General features: G+C 54.4%; 1 protein-coding gene across 1 annotated transcript; it reads right to left on the bottom strand.

The window, feature by feature from the left end:
- Position 1: 1 nt before the first annotated feature.
- On the bottom strand, positions 2–14,624 carry LOC133353219 (ubiquitin carboxyl-terminal hydrolase 14-like). Its single transcript, XM_061569295.1, has 15 exons — positions 14,285–14,624; positions 11,457–11,602; positions 10,482–10,514; positions 8,818–8,925; positions 7,413–7,516; positions 6,176–6,234; positions 5,535–5,836; positions 4,942–5,022; positions 4,373–4,446; positions 3,954–4,251; positions 3,297–3,371; positions 2,666–2,791; positions 2,307–2,379; positions 1,967–2,083; positions 2–1,521 (listed from the first exon to the last, which is right to left on the bottom strand). The coding sequence occupies exons 1-15, from the start codon at positions 14,298–14,300 to the stop codon at positions 1,172–1,174; spliced, it is 1,962 nt and encodes a 653-aa protein (XP_061425279.1). The 5' UTR covers positions 14,301–14,624; the 3' UTR covers positions 2–1,171.
- Between the last annotated feature and the right edge of the window lie 6,185 nt (positions 14,625–20,809).

The following is a 20,809-nucleotide window of genomic DNA, read 5'->3' as shown; positions in this document are numbered from 1 at the left end:
TCGTGTAAAGCATGTTCGCGAGCCGTGTGCCCATCGTCTGCGTCAGGGGTGGGGCACATTTGCCTTCCCAGGGACCAAATAGGGCTTCTCAATAACTGTGGTAGCGGGCCATCTTTTCACAAAGACACGCACAGTTACTTCTGCCGCAACAAGAGGCCCCTTGCAGTGATACACACTCAGACTTTAATCTTTTCAGCTGGGCTAGGCCGCCTTGTATCGTTGGCAATGTACGGTGCAAAAGAAGTTCACCAATGAGCTAAGCAGCTCTTTTTTTCCAGGGAGAGCCACTGCCCAAGAGCGTCGGCAGGTTAGAGGACGTCGGAGTTACATAGAGTTGGCTATAAATCCATAGAGTTACAGAGATATCCATAGAGTTACATTGAAACCCATAGTTGCATATAGCAGCCCAAGAAGCGTCGGCAGTGGTGGTAGTTACAGAACATCGCAGGGTAGAGGGAATGTGCAAACTAACAAATAATATGAAACCCACACCACAACTCGCTGCAAACAGGATAATAAATAGCGGTACTGAAATACAAATCAAAAACACATTGGCACATTTGTGCAGGCAGCGGATCGTATTCTCGTTAGGCCGCGTCAGCTGGTGGGAGGGTGCTTCGTGCTCATTAACATCCCACACGATACAACCACGCGCATTCCTAGCCAGGTACACACAAGGCAAGGACAAAGATCCCCCATATAGCTGTTAGCAGACTTTTGGGGCAAGTGCTGTTAGCGAGCATCTATGAAGGCTGACACGCCACGAGAGGGGGGGGGCAACACCACGCCGTGTTTGTCTCCTGAGTGGCGATGTTTACACACCGTACCAGGTACTCATTTGAGGCTGAGTCGCACTAGGGGAGGTCCAGGACCGTTTCAGATAATCATCGCTGCTGTTGGTGGCCGTGAGCGGGAATCGAAACTCGGGTGGCCTTGTTCGTCGGCGTGCTGTGCTAAGCGCTGCACCACCGCTCCCCCACGACACATACACGTGTAACACGTGTTACACGTATTACACGTGTGACACGTGTAAGACGTGTCACACGTGTCACCCATCCCCAACTTACACCAACCAACCACTCCAGGCAGTCCGCGAGCAGTGAAACGGGGGTTCGGGGAGACGCGGTGAGAAGCTTTGCCCGAGCGGCTTAACCCACATGGCTCGAGGGGGCTACGCGAGCGACGAGTCGGAGCCGGACCCCGATGAGGCTGACCCCGGCGAGGCTGACCCCAACGAAGCTGACCCCGGCGGGCCGGACCCCGACGAGGCTGACCCCGGCGAGGATGACCCCGGCGAGGATGACCCCGGCGAGGCTGACTCCGGCAAAGATGACCCCGGCGAGGATGACCCCGGCAAGGCTGACCCCGGCGAGGATGACCCCGACGAGGCTGACCCCGGCGGGCCGTACAGCAGCAAGCACGCCGCGTCGCCACCACCTCCTCCTCGTCCGGCGCGCAGCGACAGGACCTCTTCGGAGGTCACCCTCGTCACAATCTCGTCGTCGCATTTCCACCAGTGGCCTGGCGGCAGACGGGGAAACACGTTGGGGTATACAGGAGGTCGTGGGTTTGATCCCAACCCTGACTCCTGCTGTATATCTGGAGTTTGCGTGTTCTCCCCGTGGTCGCGTGAATCTTTCTCCGGGGTTTCCCTCCACATGTATAATCAACATGCATTTAGGGTATTTGGCCGCTATAAATTTCATTTTTGATAGCCAGGTCGCTTCTGAAAATAAGCTATATAGCTCAGTGGGCCTTACCTGGTAAAACTAAAATAGTTTAGCTTAGACTCGCCAACCTTGATAAACCAGTGTAGCAATGGGAGGGAGTTGCTGAAACTCGGATTCATTCCCAGGCTTCCTCACCTGCACAGAATAGAGTCCCCCCCACCCCCCACTTCCCCCACCCCACTTCCCCCACCGCCTTTCCCCCACCCCACTTGCCCCAACCCACTTCCCCCGTTTACCTGCATCCCAGTGCAGCCAGGACACATAATGGCCACCCCCATCCTCCTCCCAACGGGGCCTCGTCCACGATACGACCGCGCGGAGGTCGTAGCAGCCGCTGTTGTTGGAGCCCACGTCTGAAAATTGGAACGGAAAACATTCGCTATAATAATAATAATAACACGAAGTAGGTCGTTTCCGCATACAAATATTACGATTGATGATTGTTTTTTTTCGTGCCAGGCCATGCACACTAATGATTTGGCCAAATTTGTGTGGCAAGACCGCTCACTTGGTGAGTTGAAGAACAATTCTCACAACAACAACATGTGACGATCAGATATACAGCGCGTCACTCACCGTCATCAAAGGAGCCATCGTAATCCTCATCATCGTCGTCGTCATTCGAGGCCGTGCTGCCCCAGGAGCTGTCCTGAAGGAATCCACGGAGCAGAACGAGAATTGAGTAAAAATCAAGGACACGCGCTTTAGATTCAAACACATTGCGTGGCGCCCCACTTTGTACATCTAATGTCTGTATCCAGATTCATACACCGATTCTAGTCGCCTTGATGTCGTATGCTCTCCTTTCCGAATCATAATCAGTTAACTTTTGGGTGAGGCCACATCACGATGCGGCCAAATTTCTATCGTCAGACCCCTCCACCACCCGACCTAGGCCAACAAATGACATTGTCACGTGGTGATAGTTACGGCACCTGCTCGCCGTGCTTGCGGCGTCTGCGTTCCATCTCCTGGAGGCGCCTCCTGCCGGGCCCCAGCCGCTCGCGTAACGCCGGGCTGCAGAGCTGCAGTGCGTCCACCCTCAGTGGGAAGGCTGCCTCCTGCAAAACAGAAACCCCCCACCGCAACCCGCACCCCGGGAGATCGAGACAAACAAATTATTTCAGGGCGTCGATGTTGGTCCACCCTCGCAGAGGTTCACACTTCCATTCTGGCAGGCCGCCCTGATTAATTTTAAACAGCAACAACAACAAAACCCCCGACTGCTCATCGTCCGCTTCACAGACGACATTAAAGATCCCGTGACATCAATCGAATTGACCCGGTCATCGTGTGCCGGAGTCACAGTCCAACCGATGCCAATTTCGAAAAACCACACCGCTAAATCACTCGATTTGAGAACGCACGAATTTATGATCATCCCCCCTCGCCCCCCCCCCCCCCCCTCGGTTAGACCCGAACGAATTCTTCGTGTCGACGGGGAGACACCGAGAGCACGGTCGGGATCATAACGTTGGGGGTGGGGTGGACAGGGCAACAAGAAAACTCTCAACACTCGCTGGGGGGCGGGGGCCGGCACGGCCAAGACATGTCTGGGACTCACACCTGGAGGTGAGCGTCGTCGCCCGGGGTCCGAGTCACGTGGACGCCCAGGTACGCGGGCAGACGGACCACCCCGGCCTGTGGGTCAGAGGGCACGGGGGTCAGGCGGAGGCGGATCTAGAAACCTCCCAGGGGGGTGGTGGTACCAAAATGTCAAGCTTTTAATAGAGGGCTCCTACATTTATATCACTAAAACTTGCAATGTGTTTCTCTGATAAATATCAATAAACTACACATTTTAGGGATATCGCGGCAGAATAAGGCGTACGATGATATAGGATTATTATGCATAGCCTTACCTTCTAGTGGTAGTGCCTTACGCCGACAGTCACTACTCCAAGCTGGCATGGCAGCGTTTTGGAGAATATTGAATGAGAGATTCAGCGATTACTACGCGGCTGACAAAACCAGGACCTCCAGTGTTCAGGGAAGACTTTTATAGATGTTCCAGGACGGCTTGCTGCCACAACAAGAGGATCGATCCCGGGGAAACCAGTATAGGTGGCAACCCTGCCGCTCACACACCACGTGGCAACCCTTCCGCTCACACACCACGTGGCAACCCTGCCGCTCACACACCACGTGGCAACCCTGCCGCTCACACACCACGTGACAACCCTGCCACTCACCTACCACGTGGCAACCCTGCCGCTCACCTACCAGTGCCAGGCGAGCCGAGAAGTCCAGCGTGGAGCCCGAGTCGCTCGTCGCACGGCGGAGCTCGATGAGAGAAACGCGGGTCTCCCCCGTCTCCTGGGTCTCTCCATTGTGATGGCTCTCTCCCTTTCTCGTGGTCTCTTTGACTTCGTGTGTCTTTCCTTTCTCTGGGACTTCCTTGTTTCCCTGAGTCTCTCTCCTTCTCTGGGTCTCTGCGGTCTCCCCGTTGTTCTGGGTCTCTCCATTGTCCCGGGTCTCTCCACTCTCTCTGCTCTTTCCATTCTCCAGCGAATGCTGCGTCCTACCGAGGTCACGGTCAAGGGTTGTGAACGGCACCGACTGTCCCATCAGTGAGTGGGATGGCACACGACTGCCGCCCACGGGAAATGGTGGTGATCGCAATGCGGGTGACGAAAGGATACTTCTTCTTGTCCACCTTCACCCCGAAGAACTGCTCGACGAAGTTCAACTTTCCATCTCCGTCCACCCACACTTCCTGCGCGCAGTGAAAGATCGCGTGCCCCCAGTCAGCACTCGACGCGCGCACGTTTATTGAGATAGCAAAATACAGAGAGAGAGATACAGATAGTTAGATAGATAGGCAGAGAGTGACACAGAGAGATACATGGAAAGATAGAGAAAGAGGGACAACACAGACATACATACAGAGAGAGAGAGACACACAGGTGGAGACAAACACTGAAAAATAGATGCGTGAAAGAGGCAGAGAGACAAATAGAGAGACACAAGGAGACACACAAAGACGTGGAGAGTAGACAGAGAGACAGGCGAACATAGAAAATCGAAGGTTGCGCATTCAAGAAGTAGCAGCAGTACAACATCGCTACTGGGCGTGTCATCACATCTCGAGAGTCCGAATCTGAGAAGTGGGCCTCAACCATCTCCCCCCTCCCCTGCCGCCTTCAGCTTCTCCGACTTCCTCTGGCAGCGATCGCCGCGAAGGTGACAGGGGCCAGGTTGGATTCCTCACCGGGTCGGCCCAGGCCGGATCTTCGACTTGCAGCGTCTCCCTCAGCAGCCGCAGCACTCGTGTCCAGCACTCGGCAACGTCCTGAGAGAGGGGGTCGTGGCAGGGGTGGGAGGGATGGGAATGATCGAAGGGATGAGAATGATTGGAGAGGTGGGAGGGATTGCAGGAATGGGAATGACTGGAGGAATTAGAGTGATGGGAGAGATGGGAATGATTGGAGGGATGAAAATGATTTGAGGGATGCGAGGGAGTGGAGGGACGAGAGAGGTGGGAGGGATTGGAATGGTTTGAGTGATGGAAGAGTTGGAGAAATGTTAGAGTTGGGAGGGCTTGGGAGAGATGTATTTATCATCATGAATGCAGCCATGCAAAAATACAAAGATCCCCCGTCTAGCTTCACCAGACTGTTGGGGCAGGTGCTGTTAGCGTGTCCCTATGAAGCCCGGCATGGGGTGAGTGGCTAGCAACGCACGCCCGGCCGGCCGCCTCTGCCTCCCTAGTGGCGACATCTACCCACCGCACCAGGTACTACTCCGTTGAGGCTCACCCACCCACACTGTCACCCGCACCGATTCGCACAATCCCACGGGCACCTGCTGCAGGTGAAGGCCGTCGTGCCCCGTGCGCGCGAAGTCGGGCGCGGCGCGGTGCAGGGCCTTCCAGAGCGCGACGGGCGGTAGAGTCGGCGTGGGTCGCCCCTCGGCGGGGGAGCGGGGATGGACCGCATCGGCCGGGTCGTCGGAGTCGGCGAGGGCGGCGTAGGGTCCCCGGGCATCTCCCCGCGTCATCATGCGGTGCAGCTCCTGGGCCAGGCGAGACGAGGGCGACGAGGAGGAGGAGGAGGTGTCCACCGAGACGGTGGCGCGGGCCATCGAGTCGAAGAGGTCGCGTAGCGCTGCTCGAGTGCGTCATGGAGAGAGAGAGAGGGGGGCACTTAGGCGACACACAAAGACAAAGGTCCCCCGTATAGCTTTAGCATATTGTTTGGGGCAAGTGCTGTTTGTGAGCACCTACAAAGGCTGCCACGGAACACGAGGGGGTGGGTGGCCAGCACCACGCCCGGCCACCTTTGTTTACACTCCGCACCAGGTACTCATTTGAGGCTGAGTCGACCTCGTGCATGCCCAGGACCGGCTCAGATATTCGCCACCGATGCTGTCGGTTTTGGAGCGCAGTGCGCTAACCACTTCGCCACCGCTCCATGCTGACCGAGTGGAGTTCACCTCCCTCTGACCTGCAGTGAAGGTCCCGGCAGCCTCTGTTCCCCCTCGCTCTGTCCGACGTTCCGTGAACCTGCAAAAGCCACGGGAATATATTCACATCTCACGGCCCATCTTGTTGCTGCAGAGGGTTCACGGTTCGAAGCCAGTAGGCCTCCCTGGTTAATACCGCGGTGTGCGTTAACCGTAGGCCATTGTGTGCCGGGATCGTAGTTCCAAATTTGGTTCCAAAAAGTTAGAAATTTTACACCGCAAAGTATTCAAAGGGGATTATACATGAAAGCAAATATTGCCCCTCTGCTGCAAACTAAATCTGGCAGGGCCCTCCTGCAAAATAATCATGAGACTCAGTGAGGCTTTCGTGGCTAAACAAGTGGAATGATAATAATAATGATGATCTAGGACGATCCAGGGGAGGTATTGTACCGTGACTCTGGTTCACACCGCAGTGGGGTATCCGGTCCCTCCAGCTCCTAGTGAGCGCATCGCCACCGCGTGAGTGCACGTGGACAGTCCCCCACGTCGCCTCGGAGTGCACCTAGCCTGGCACGAGCGCTGCGGTAACGTCACCGCCACTTAGTGGCTGTTTGTTCTTGTGCGCGCATCTCACGGCTGCCGAGGTGGGTGCCGCCGCTCACCAGATGAGAACCACCTCTCACCCGGTGAATACTGTCGCTCACCAGGTGAGTGCCCGTGGCTCACCAGGTGAGGACCCGTTGCTCACCAGGTGAGGACCCGTGGCTCACCAGGTGAGGACCCGTGGCTCACCAGGTGAGTGCCCGTGTCTCACCAGGTGAGGACCCGTGTCTCAACAGGTGAGTGCCGCCGCTCACCAGGTGAGGACCCGTGGCTCACCAGGTGAGGACCCGTGGCTCACCAGGTGAGTGCCCGTGTCTCACCAGGTGAGGACCCGTGGCTCATCAGGTGAGGACCCGTGGCTCACCAGGTGAGTGCCCGTGTCTCACCAGGTGAGGACCCGTGGCTCACCAGGTGAGGACCCGTGGCTCACCAGGTGAGTGCCCGTGTCTCACCAGGTGAGGACCCGTGGCTCACCAGGTGAGGACCCGTGTCTCACCAGGTGAGTGCCCGTGGCTCACCAGGTGAGTGCCCGTGGCTCACCAGGTGAGTGCCCGTGTCTCACCAGGTGAGGACCCGTGGCTCACCAGGTGAGGACCCGTGTCTCACCAGGTGAGAACCCGTGTCTCACCAGGTGAGTGCCCGTGGCTCACCCGGCGAGTGCCCGTGGCTCACCCGGCGAGTGCCGCTCGGAGCTCGGGGATGCTGCCCAGGCACTGCACGACGGCGCTCAGGTAGCAGCTCCTCCCCAGGTTCAGCAGCCCAACGGGTGGCGCCAGCTGACGGAAGCGCACATTCACCATCACCATCACCACCATCACCATCACCACCATCACCATCACCACCATCACCATCATCAACACTATCACCACTATCATCACCACCACCATCACCACCATCACCATCACCACCATCACCACCATCACCACCATCACCACTACCATCACCACCATCACCACCATCACCACCACCACCATCGCCATCACCACCATCACCACCATCACCATCACCACCATCACCACCACCATCACCACCATCACCACCATCACCACCACCATCACCACCACCATCACCACCACCATCACCACCATCACCCCCAGCATCATCAGAGCCGTGGGCAATCCACTGCTGGATGAATGAAGAGCCTCGCCAATGCGCCGCTGCCGCAGCCACCGTCCTTCGCGAATCCTGCGACGCAAAATCCCACCCAGCGCCTTGCGCGCGAGACGAGTTCATCGCTCCATCTCCGCGGTGGAGGTCCTCTCTCGGATTGCGTTCCGTTCCACTTTGGGATCGGGGGGGAGGGGGACGGTGGGGGAATCTCCCGGGGAAGGTGACGTAATCACACGCGGCTCGTGAATCTCAACGAGTTTCTCCGCCGTCAAGGGAGCAGATGTGCGCAGGAGTTGTGTTCTCTCACTTGTGCACGTACGTTGAACTTCGTTCGCACCGTACGTAGCCAACCGTGCCAATCGGAGGTGTGCTCACTCTTTGAGTGGCGCAGTCAAGTTTCAAGTTCATTATTAGGTATAGCCCTGTGAGCCATTCGGCTCTTGAATCGGGTGCAACCGCAACAAGCAAAAAACAAAAACATGAACAAAAAACATCTTAAAGTGAATATGTGACTGAGTGCAAACAGAAAATCCAAGAAAAGACAGTAAAATATTGCAGAAAAAGCACCGTACACAAAAATGTGCAAAAATCCCAGTGGGATGCAAGTCAAACAACAAACAACCACAAGACAACTTAGATTAAGGCCATCAGTCTAACTCTGTACTACAACAAACAAACATGGCCAAACCAAAAAACTTTTCGAAAATCACCAAATTAAAGCCATAAAAGCAATGAAACAGTGATCATAGGAACTGTGACCGAGTGAGCGGCCGTGTGCTCACCTGGTGAGCGGCCGTGTGCTCACCTGGTGAGCGGCCGTGTGCTCACCTGGTGAGCGACCGTGTGCTCACCTGGTGAGCGGCCGTGTGCTCACCTGGTGAGCGTCTATGCGCTAACCTGGCGCACTGTCTACCAGTCTATGGGGCGAGAGAGGCGCGTTGGTGTCGGGGTCACTGCCGGGTCTCACCGCAGACGGGAGGTGCCCTGCTCGAGACACGTCCTCCGCAAACAGGGGCCGATCCGGTGGCACCAGGGGCAGCTCGTCCGTCGTGCCAACGAGCAGCACCGTCACACCCTGGGCACAGCGACAAAGATCGCCCGTAAAGCCTTCACGGACTGTTGGGGCAAGTGCTGTTAGCGAGTGGCGTCTATGGAGGCCGCCACGGCACACGAGGGAGTGGGTGGCCAGCACCACGCCCGGCCGGCTTCGTCGTCCCCAATGCTGATGTTTACACGCCGCACCTCGGGGGAGGTCCAGGACCGGTTCAGATAATCCGTCACTGGTGTTGGCTGTGAGCGGGAGCGCAAACCGTTCCACCACCACTCCCCACACACCCTGGGAACACGCACACGGGTGTCAGATCTGCGTGTGTGTGTTTGGAACAGCGAATGGCTCGCAATCAGAAGCCAGCGAGATCAACTCCTGGTTTGGGTGGTGGTGGGGGGGGGGAGGTGACTCAGCCCATCATATCTATTAGGTCGATAAAATAGTACCACTTAGTAGGGAAGTCAACAGTGGTTATAGTATGTATATCATTGTCCTCGTCATGGGAACATGGAATCACCACCACTATAAACGGGAGATAAGTACCAATGCCTCAATGATCATTTCAACAGGAAATGGCTTTGATGGTGGTGGTGGTAAGAAAGGCTGAGTAACGGAGGACACTGGGGGGAGGCCTTTGGCCCAGCAGTGGGAGGTCATTGGCTATGAAAGAGCGAGTTGATCCTGAGAACCGAGTCTTACCGAGATGTTAACTACCTCGCCTGGTATGCAGGCGAGGTAGTTCGATCCCAACCCTGACGCCTGCTGCTGTATATTTGGAGTTTGCGTGTCTCTCTCCCCGTGGTCGCGTGGATTTTTCTCTGTTCCCTCTACGTCTACAAAGCAACGCGTTTAGAGTATTTGGCTGCTATACATTTCCACAACGATCAGCCACTTCATTGGGTTATCGTTTGTGGACGTGTGAAGAGGAGTTGTGTAGATCAGCGGGCCTTACCTGGTAAAATACAAACAATTGGTTTTGTGATAATTGGTTCTTTACCCTTCTATCTGGCAACAAAACTGACACCTTTTTGCAAGGAGTCATGTTTGCATAGACCGCAATACCTGCAGTCATAATACAAACAAAAGAACATAACTCTGATAATGTGCACTGTCCTTGAAGTTGATTGGTCCACACCCGAGACAGCTTTCCTTCGAGCCTAGTCTCATATGGGTTGGACCAGATGACGCCAAAAGGCGCACAACTCAAGGACAATGCACATTATCAGAGTTATGTTTTGGCGTCATCTGGTCCAACCCATATGAGACTAGGCTCGAAGGAAAGCTGTCTCGGGTGTGGACCAATCAACTTCAAGGACAGTGCACATTATCAGAGTTATGTTCTTTTGTTTGTATTATGACTGCAGGTATTGCGGTCTATGCAAACATGACTCCTTGCAAAAAGGTGTCAGTTTTGTTGCCAGATAGAAGGGTAAAGAACCAATTATCATATTTTTACTGGCAAATGAGGTCCCCATAGTGTAATTGGTTTTGTTTTAATCGTTTAGACTCGACCGAGACTCCGAGTGATGAGAGCGTGCGTGATGGTGACGTGCTCGGGCTGTGATGGGGCCACGTGGACTCACGTCTCTCAGCTTCAATATGCCCCAGCTGTGGTCCTAAAGGAAGACAACATCAGCTTCAGTCAGGAGGGGGTACGAACACGAATGCCATCATCACCAGCAGTCATCATGAATCCACTGCTGGATGAAGGTCTCCCCATCTCTCATGGCCCTGCAAAACAATAATCTATCGAATAATCTATGAATGTTCTTCGATATTATCTTTTCAAACTTATGCTCAGGTTGCACTTACAAACAAGGGCTACTTCTTGCTAAAACATGGTTTTTCATCTCAGCTGGTGATATAATTGGAATATCATTTTCATACTCAGAGTAATGTATTGAACGATCCTTCTCCGCAATTCCGTTTCGAGAACCAAGACTGGTGCAGGGATCAGCTTTGTAGGCGAACATCGGCAAAGATCTTCCCCATCCGCACTCGGTTCCACCACAGCTTCGTCTGTAGGTCTACGAGTCGACCAGGAAGTCACAGGCGACCGAGGGTAAGGCGTGGAGACGATCGACTCGACACACAGTTTGAGGACCCGGTCTCATCACAGCTGGGCGGCTAAAACCCCCGGATTCAATCTGAACTACCCAGTCATATTTCTGCCCGAGTAAAAAAAACAATATGCTGTCTATATAATACTAAGAAAATAATAAAACACGAGAAACATAACGCTGAAAATAATTATTATTCTTTCGTATGACTGATTTCACATTCACGTGGTCAAACCCGGATAACCGCGTAAGGAGCAGCGGAGTGAATCGCTGTGATGTCTCCATCGTGTTTGTGGATTGGGGCATTGCGTCGTTCTAAGTCTGTTCTAGATGGCCGCAGTCTACGGGAGAGTTTTTTTTCCATTTGTGCATCTGGTATCATCCGCATCTACTGCCATGGTTTGTGCGGATGCCCCTAACGTTGTTGCCTCCCCTGAGATCCCACGTGCCTTTCCCCCCCCCACACACACACAAGGTCACCCCCACCCCTCACCACACCTTGAGCTGTGTGCCAAGCAGCACCACTCTCTGTCGCTCGGGGCGCACGCCGGTGAGGGAGAAGAGGCGAGACTTGAACGCAAGCGGCGGGCGGCTCGAGTCGAGCTCCGTGACGCAGTGGAGTTGGCGGCCCCACTTGACCCGCACTGAGTGGACGCCACGGGGCCCAGGGGCCAAAGAGCAGCAGCATCATCACCATCAGCAGCAGCATCATCATCATCAGCAGCAGCATCATCATCAGCAGCAGCATCATCCTCATCAGCAGCATCATCATCAGCAGCATCATCATCATCCTCATCAGCAGCATCATCATCCTCATCAGCAGCATCATCATCATAAGCAGCATCGTTATCATCAGAAGTAGATGTATAATCATCAGCGGTGTCGACATCGGAATTATCATCACGACCGCCATCAGCGTGATTACCATGATCTACACGATAATCTTTGTGATTACTTTGATCCGCGTTTATTTTTGTGTTAGGTTACGTGATGGTAGTTTTGTGCCACAATTCGTGTCATTACCCCTCCACCACCCGACGAGATTGTCACGTTTATAAATACAGTCCGTTATCAGTGACACGTGGCTGATGTATTGACCACATTGTGACCGACAAATCTTCTCCGGCTCACCGGTGACTGAAATGCTTTTCACGACCGAATTCAATCGACGTCGACGTTCCACGGACGTTGACCTCAAACTGCTCTGAGCTCCATGAGGTCTTGACCTCGGCAATCGAGTGAGGCTGATACATCTCACCCACGTGCTAAGGCCTCCGCCGTGACATCAGCCCACCGCAAATGCGCGCTTTGTAATTTGTGCCCGGCTAAGTCTGACTTACGTTAATTAGTTCACGCATCTTCTACCGAAGCGGGCATTAGCTATGTCAGATTTTTTTTGTGTCTGCAGACATTCAGTTTTTCCTGAAAAAGCTCGCCCAGCAGCCCGCGGAGCGAAACGTCGGACATCGAGCCGAACAACACACGCCGTGACACACTCCCGAAATCACACAGTGGCGAAATCCAAACAGCAGCACAACCGTGCGCACCTGCACAGTATGATCATCATCATCATGTATTATCCGTGTGTGATTTAACACTCGGGCCCTTTGGCATATATCATGGAAATAAAATAAAATAAATCCCGTCCACCAAAAGCGTCCTCCCAATCCCCATTTTAATCCCACAATCCCTACGCCTCTCCCATTAGGGGAGGAATGCGCGGAGTGGCTCTCAGAGCGACTGACAACCACAGATGCAGCACCCTCTGCACTGTCAGAAGGAGACGTCAGGCCGGTACACAGAGGAGGGGACACGCAGAGGCAGCCCGTGCCAACCCCCCCACCCTCCCCCTATTGTGGAGCGGCGCAGGCTGCGGCACAAATACCGTGCAGGGGACATTTCGTGGTGGAAAAAAAACAGTCAGCGCCACGTTGCGGCGACAAAAAAACAAAGATCCCCCGCGTAGCCTGTGACAGACTGTCGGGGCAATTGCTGTTCGCGAGTAGCCCCTATGAAGGCCGGCACGGCACACGAGGGGGTGGGCGGCCAACACCACGCCCAGCCGCCTTCGTCTCCCTAGTTACGATGTTTACACATTGCACCAGGTACTCATTTGAGGCTGAATAGACCTAGGGGAGGCCCGAGACCGGTTAAGGATAATCGTCACTGGTGTTGACCGTGAGCGTGAATCGAACCCGAGTCGGCAGGTTCATAGCGCAGCGCAGCGCGCTAACCGCTACACCACCGCTCCCCACACTCACACAAACTCACACACAATCCCACACACACTCACACACTCAACATGAAGCAAGTCGCTTACGAGCACAATACACACCAATACACGGCGCTATTCAAACGCCTTACTCAAAACACACGTGCCAAGCCAAAGTCTCATTCGTGCATTAGGCTAAACATCCGTATGTAGCAGCACCCCCTCACTATGGTCTTGAGACTCCGCGAGGCTGTTCCTGGGTGCATCGTTGGCATTCCTTTTATTATCACGGGGGTCAGGGGGAGGGGGGAAGGGGTGGGAGGGGGAGCGGTGGCGCAGTGGTTAGCGCACTACGCTGCGATCCCGGCCGCCTCGGTTCGATTCCCGGCCACGGCTACCACCAGTGGCGCGCGCTACCCGAACCGGTCCTGGCCTCCCACCCCCCTCACCAACTCGTGCCCACCAGCTCGGTGAAGTATGGTCAAACAACTCCCATCTGTCTGACATCGCTTGCAAAGAGATCTTCATACAGCAGTGGATTAACAAAGGGATGGCCATTATGATTACTATTATTAAATAACCGTTATAAGCATGAATGCCATTATTAGGCGACATCTACTGACAGCCTAAGGCAAGGCACTGCAGAGTAAACACGATATAAGTCCATCTGTGTGTAAACCTGCAGCACTAGTTTCTACATCGACTCGTACCAGGATGCACCAGCGGTGCCATAACAGGCGTTACGGGCTCTGTGGGCAGCAAGAGGGCAAGTGGTGACACCGTGCATCCATCTCCGCTCCGACCAAGCCGCACTCACCGGCGTGGTGAAGTATGGTCAACTAACTCGGCACGACCCACGCACGTGCTTGCCAGGAAGCCGCCATCCAGCGGTGGATTGGTAATTCGGCTGTTCGTACCTTACAGTGAATTTACAAATTTAAACAACAAAAACAACAAACAGCACGTGTCGCGTGCTTGGGAGGCGAGAGTTGGTAGATCACGTGCAGATTTGTGAATTCCCCGAAGCTTCCTGAGCTGCGAGGTGGCCCTCGTCCAGCAGTGGATGGACAACGAGTGGGGTGCAACACGTGGATAGGCAATGAAGGATACGTACCCGAGTACAGAGGCATGGCAAGCTCCAACAGCACCTTCACATCAACGCAGTAGAGTTGGCAGGCGATGCTGGCTGGCTGAGTGTGTGAGTGAGTGGCCACTGAAGTGACTCGTCCACTGGGGGTTGCGTCTGGACGAGCTGCTAAAGTTGTACCAGGATGAAACGGCTTTGCTGCTACTGCTGTTGTGTCTGCTGACACGATGGTTTGGCAGCTGCCGCGAGAGAATTGGTTACACGCGGCGAGAGCCCTACCGAGGGTGGCAGACACACGGCGCGCACCCGGGAGACGAGATGGAAAGATCTGGAGAGGGATGGGGAGAGACGGGGGCAGAGCGCGCGAGGAGAGATGGGGTGAGACGGGGGCAGACTTATATGGAAACACGGGGAGATACGCGAAACGATGACGGCGCTGGGAGAGACCGGGAGATCCACGGAGACTAAGAGAGTGGAGACAGCGGGGGTGGGTCTTACCCGATACCGGGAATTGAACTTAGGTTCACCGCGTTGAGAGCGCAGCGCGGCACGCTAACCATTGCGCCACCGCTCTTAAACTACCCACGACTTGATTGTTTAAGTTCACTAACCCAAGCAATTGTGTCCCTCGCAACTCAGCAGACGGTTGCGAGTTCAAATCCTTGTCGGAGTGGTCAACTCACAACTAAGTCCCCCATTCCTCCAGGACCGATACAATTAGTACCACTTTGTTGGAAATACGTCATGGAAATGCGGAATTTCCACCACTGCCTCTTTGAGTCAGGGCACAGACCCCACGCCTCGCCTTCACGGATAGCACGTGCAGCTACTACTCGTTCTATGGTCGGTGCTGCTATTGCTTGCTCCCGATACTGTAACGATACTCTTTACAACTTGTGAGAATAAGTTGTCCCCCTTTTTCTGGCAACAAATTAAGTGTTGAGATGTTAAAACACCAAACTGAAACCTTTTACAAGTGTAGTGACAGAACGGTCACTACTGTGTTGGCCCGTACGAGGGCTGGGGGCCCCAAGGGGGTGCCTGGGGGGTCACGTGCTGGAGGGATCCGGACCTTCCCAGAGGTGGGGGAAGTGAGGCGTGGCCTGGGAAGTGAGGCGTGGCCTGGGAAGTGAGGCGTGGCCTGGGCGGAGCCGGCCACGCCAGAGAGACGAGATTAAGCGTGGTGTGAAGGCAGAGCAGGGCTGTTCCTGAGAAGAATGAAGACACCTCGTGAAGATGCCAGAAGAGAAGACCTACAGTGAGCGGACTGCCAGCAGCCACCTGGCTGGGTCACGCTGGAGCGGCTAAAATACAATTGTGTGTTAGCTAGTGTAGGTCGGTGGTCACCACCCTATGTGTAGAGTAAGAGTAACTGTTGAGTAAACGTTGTGTTAATTAATAAATGAGTGTTGCTTCCCAAGAAGTGTGTGCGCCTAAATTGAACCCATTACATTTGGTGTCAGAAGTTGTGGAAAAATAAATATTGCTAGGTGTTATCCTAGGGAAGTAAAATGGGCACACGAAAAACAAATACAAAACTCATCTGGACGTCTTCGTACGACGGGGATGGTGTTACGACCGTCCTTCGGACAGCCCCGGGGATGGCAGCCCCGGTGACAGAGAGAGAGAGAGATGGCGCTGCACGCGGAGCGGCGGGACTTGCATCGCACTGCTGCTTCGCCGCCATCGGGAACGGAGCGACGGAGCCGCGGCGAGAGGACACCATCGTCGCTGCGGTGGCTGGCGGGGGAGGCCCGGGCATGCGGGCCACGCGGTGGGCCCGCCATTTCGGCGGCTGGTCGGGGCGCGGTTCCCGCCAAAACGCCGTTCCCGCCATTTCGGCGGCTGGTCGGGGCGCTGTTCCCGCCAAAACGCCGTTCCCGCCATTTCGGCGGCTGGTCGGGGCGCTGTTCCCGCCAAAACGCCGTTCCCGCCATTTCGGCGGCTGGTCGGTGCGCTGTTCCCGCCAAAACGCCGTTCCCGCTATTTCGGCGGCTGGTCGGGGCGCTGTTCCCGCCAAAACACCGCTCCTGCTGCCGAAATGCCGCTCCCGCCGACATCAACGCCTGCAGAGGGGGAGTTCCAGCCTTCTGCTCGAGCGCGAGAGGTGGATGGGTTCGCAAGAGCAGGCCGTGTTCACCATCAAAGATTCTTCGGGCCGTTCCAGTGCTCCACCTTGCCGCCCTCCGCTATTCACAGTTTGCCAGGCGAGTTGTGACTTGACAAGCACCCGGCCCCAATAAAAATAATAATAATAACTTCACCCATCTTGCGTGTGCCGGGTTGCGATCGCGGGTTTTTTTTACTCGCTGGGATGCGGAACGTGTTCGTCCGGTTGTGTGCGTGAGAAATTGACGCGGCGACCAGTGTTTGTTGTTAATTACGGCGTCGAGATCGGTATCTTCTGGGGGTAGTTAATGATTAATTCGTTGTTGGTGTCCCGAGCTCCGTTGATATCCTGTATGTTGCTGTGTTAATGACTCGTGTTGTTACATCGTTGTGTTGCGAATTCGCCATTGTTATTGTGTATACTGTATGGAGTTTCGCTCGTGATTGTCACTTGTAACTGTCAGAAACTTTGATCGTCATTGTTGCCAATGTACAGACCGTATGGAGCTTTGCTTGAAATTGTTAACAGTGTATGGACTGTTGGGTACTTGCTGGTGATTATTTACTATGTACGGATTGTCTGGAGTATTGATTGTGTGTGTTGCCATGTGGGGACTGGATGGAACATTGCGCCAAATGATTGACTGTACGAACTTCGTATACTGCATATACTGTATTAATCAATTCGGCGATTCTTGGCGTTTGTGTATAGTTTTTTTTTATTCGAATGCCCTGAGTCCCATGGTTAATGTTGAAGGGGATTTTGAAATTACAGGTTCGGTTTGTTTCAAACTCACTGGTTGGTTCCTGTCCGTTGTTGCACAGATGATGTCTTTTGTGCGGGAATGCTCCTTGTGTTCTACATGGATCGGGGGTGCGTTTCCGTTAATTGCCGTCAAATTGCGTTGCTCTCTCCACTCGGTTGGTACAGCTGCATTGCTGCAATGCGAGTCTCGGAGATGATGTGTACGGATACGGGATGTGAGGTGTATTGTTGTGACCATTGAATATTCGGGATCGTCACAAATTGTGCGTACCTGTTCGGCATTGGATCAGTTCTGTGGGGGATCATAATTCAAATTGTATGTGTTGTGATGGTGTTAAATTGCGATGGTGACATGCTGCCAGGGATTTGGAATTGTGGTGCTGGCTGTCACTTATCTTGGGGCGCAGATCCTGACCAGGATGGCCCAGTGAGTGTTGCGTGTCTAACATGAACGTTGTGGTCCCGTCATGCAATGGCTGACGGCTTGACCTGACAGCCCGGAGATTGAAACACTCCGTGGTATGTCTAGCCTAGTGGGCTGTGCGCTCACAGGGCTCGGAGAGTGTGGTCCCGTCATGCAATGGCTGACGGCTTGACCTGACAGCCCGGAGATTGAAACACTCCGTGGTATGTCTAGCCTAGTGGGCTGTGCGCTCACAGGGCTCGGAGAGTGTGGTCCCGTCATGCAATGGCTGACGGCTTGACCTGACAGCCCGGAGATTGAAACACTCCGTGGCATGTCTAGCCTAGTGGGCTGTGCGCTCACATGGCTCGGAGAGTGTGGTCCCGTCATGCTGTGTCTGACGGCTTGACCTGACAGCCCGGAGATTGAAACACTCCGTGGTATGTCTAGCCTAGTGGGCTGTGTGCTCACATGGCTCAGGGAGTGTGGTCCCGTCATGCTGTGTCTGACGGCTTGACCTGACAGCCCGGAGATTGAAACACTCCGTGGTATGTCTAGCCTAGTGGGCTGTGTGCTCACATGGCTCGGAGTGTGTGGTCCCGTCATGCAATGGCTGACGGCTTGACCTGACAGCCCGGAGAGCGAGACACTCTGTGGCTTGTCTAGCCTTGTGGGCTGTGCGCTCACATGGCTCAGGGAGGGTGGTCCCGTCATGCAATGGCTGACGGCTTGACCTGACAGCCCAGAGATCGAGACACTCTGTGGCTTGTCTAGACTTGTGGGCTGTGCGCTCACATGGCTCAGGGAGGATGGTCCCGTCATGCTATGGCTGACGGCTTGACCTGACGGCTCGGAGGTTGAGACCCTCTGAGGCGCGTTGAAACAGAGGGCTGGAGATTCGTAAGGTTCGGGTGGAGTTGGCCTGTTACGTTGAGACTGTTTCCCTCAGTTGTTAGGGTGCATGTTGTGCAGTGAGTGAACGATGGGTCGTCTCAGCTCGGTCGGTACAGCTATATGCTGCGATGCGAGTCTGGGAGAGAGACTGGGTCGTCTCAGCTCGGTCGGTACAGCTATATGCTGCGATGCGAGTCTTGGAGAGAGACTGGGTTAAAATCCCACCGATATGGCCGACGTGTGCTACTGGTTGTGACGCCGCGTCGGAAAGGCGGTGGGGTGGTAACATGGAAATTCCCCCCCCGATATGGCCGACGCGTGCTACTGGTTGTGACGCCACGTCGGAAAGGCGGGGGGGTGCTAACGGGTGACTGTCATTGCATGCGTGATTCTAACGGTGGGGGGGCTGTGATGGAGCGTAAGTGGGTTAGCCGGTTTTCATGTATATTTGTTGTTAATTCCCCGTTTTCTATGTGGTTCCCTTTTACCCTCGTCGATTCTGTATATATTACGTGATTGTATTTCTTATCGGTCGCCGGTCATTTATTGATGTTGCTGGTTCGGAGGCACACCTTTTAGATGTTCACAGTTGTGTTACAGCCGGGGACGGCTGTGTGTTTATACAGGGGGGGGTGATGTAGTGACAGAACGGTCACTACTGTGTTGGCCCGTACGAGGGCTGGGGGCCCCAAGGGGGTGCCTGGGGGGTCACGTGCTGGAGGGATCCGGACCTTCCCAGAGGTGGGGGAAGTGAGGCGTGGCCTGGGAAGTGAGGCGTGGCCTGGGAAGTGAGGCGTGGCCTGGGCGGAGCCGGCCACGCCAGAGAGACGAGATATAAGCGTGGTGTGAAGGCAGAGCAGGGCTGTTCCTGAGAAGAATGAAGACACCTCGTGAAGATGCCAGAAGAGAAGACCTACAGTGAGCGGACTGCCAGCAGCCACCTGGCTGGGTCACGCTGGAGCGGCTAAAATACAATTGTGTGTTAGCTAGTGTAGGTCGGTGGTCACCACCCTATGTGTAGAGTAAGAGTAACTGTTGAGTAAACGTTGTGTTAATTAATAAATGAGTGTTGCTTCCCAAGAAGTGTGTGCGCCTAAATTGAACCCATTACACAAGCAATCATGTCTGCATTAACCACAATGCTTGTGGTCAGAATGCAAACAGAAAAAAGCATACTCGGATAATATATGCATTGTCTTTGAAACTGATTTGTCCACACTAGAGACAGCTTTCTTTTGAGCCTCGTCTCTAAATGGTGTTGGACCAAAGGACACCAAAAGACGTGTTGTTTGCATTCTGACCACAAGTATTGTGGTTAATGCAGACGTGATTCCTTGTAAAAGGTTTCAGTTTGGTGTTTTAACATCTCAACACCTGTTTTGTTGCCAGAAAAAAGGGGAAACCCTATTCTCATATTTTGGTCCTGGCAAAGGAGGTCCCGTGACGTAGTCCTTTACGACTTGTACGGTGCACGGTTGCCTCTCACTCTCAAAGAGAGCGAACGGCTCCAAGCGCGAGGATTGCCCAAGCTCTGTGATCCTCTGTATATATATATTAACGTGTTTTTCAGCCAATTACACATATGGGAGAAAACCGGAGCATCCAGAGCAACCCTACGTGTGCGAGGGAGCAACACTCTATCCCCATACAGATGGGACGAGATGGAGATTAGTCCACGCTTCGCCGTACTCGCCACGCTCTTGGCCAGCCAGGGTGATGGTCACTGGATGCGCACGGGCAAGGGAGCGTCACGGCATTCGCACGGTGCTCCACCAACCCTCGCCTCCACAGTGCCGGAGCACAGGCCACACGCAAAGCCTTGACCATCCTGGCGATCCCTATTTGCTTCATCGCTATACGCGATTTTTTTTCCTTTTGCCATTTTGTTGATGCCTCCGATCGCTCTTGCCGACGAGACTCGCCCTGGTCTTTTGACTTCCCCGCGGGGTAAACAAATACACGTGAAACTGGTACATCTGATGCAGCTGCTGCTGCTGTTACTGCTCATGATGCTCAACCTGCTGCTCTCATGCCAATGTTACCGCTGCCTCTGCTGCCGCTGCCGCCGCTTACTAAATCCGACCATTCGTACCTCCGATACCCCTCGTAATGCTGACCCGGCTTGATGCGACTTAACCTGCTGATGCTGCTGTCGTCACGAAGTGCTCGCGTTGGCGAAAAGATGACACCGTCCCAATTTTTGGTACAGGACGATCCGGGGGTGGGGTGGGGGGACCAACCCTGTGTCACGTGAGCCACACACCCCCTGCGTGTCAACCCTCCCAGAAGGTTATTTTTAAATTCTCATGTTTTTTCCCCGCTATTGATTTGTGCATTTATTGAGCATCATTTGGTGATGCTGCTGCTGCTGTCGTTGCTG

Source organism: Lethenteron reissneri, chromosome 43 (genome assembly GCF_015708825.2).
Source record: "Lethenteron reissneri isolate LAM-NWPU_2019-01 chromosome 43, ASM1570882v1, whole genome shotgun sequence".
Taxonomy (NCBI): Eukaryota; Metazoa; Chordata; class Hyperoartia; order Petromyzontiformes; family Petromyzontidae; genus Lethenteron; species Lethenteron reissneri.
Note: the sequence above shows the minus strand (reverse complement) of the source record. Positions and strands in the feature narration are given on the sequence as shown.

Coding starts and splice junctions, on each gene's coding strand:
- LOC133353219 (XM_061569295.1), bottom strand. Junction 8,926..10,481: donor GCATATTGAAGCTGAGAGAC/GTGAGTCCACGT, acceptor CGCTGTGCCCAG/GGTGTGACGGTGCTGCTCGT. Junction 4,447..4,941: donor ATCCGGCCTGGGCCGACCCG/GTGAGGAATCCA, acceptor CACTGCGCGCAG/GAAGTGTGGGTGGACGGAGA.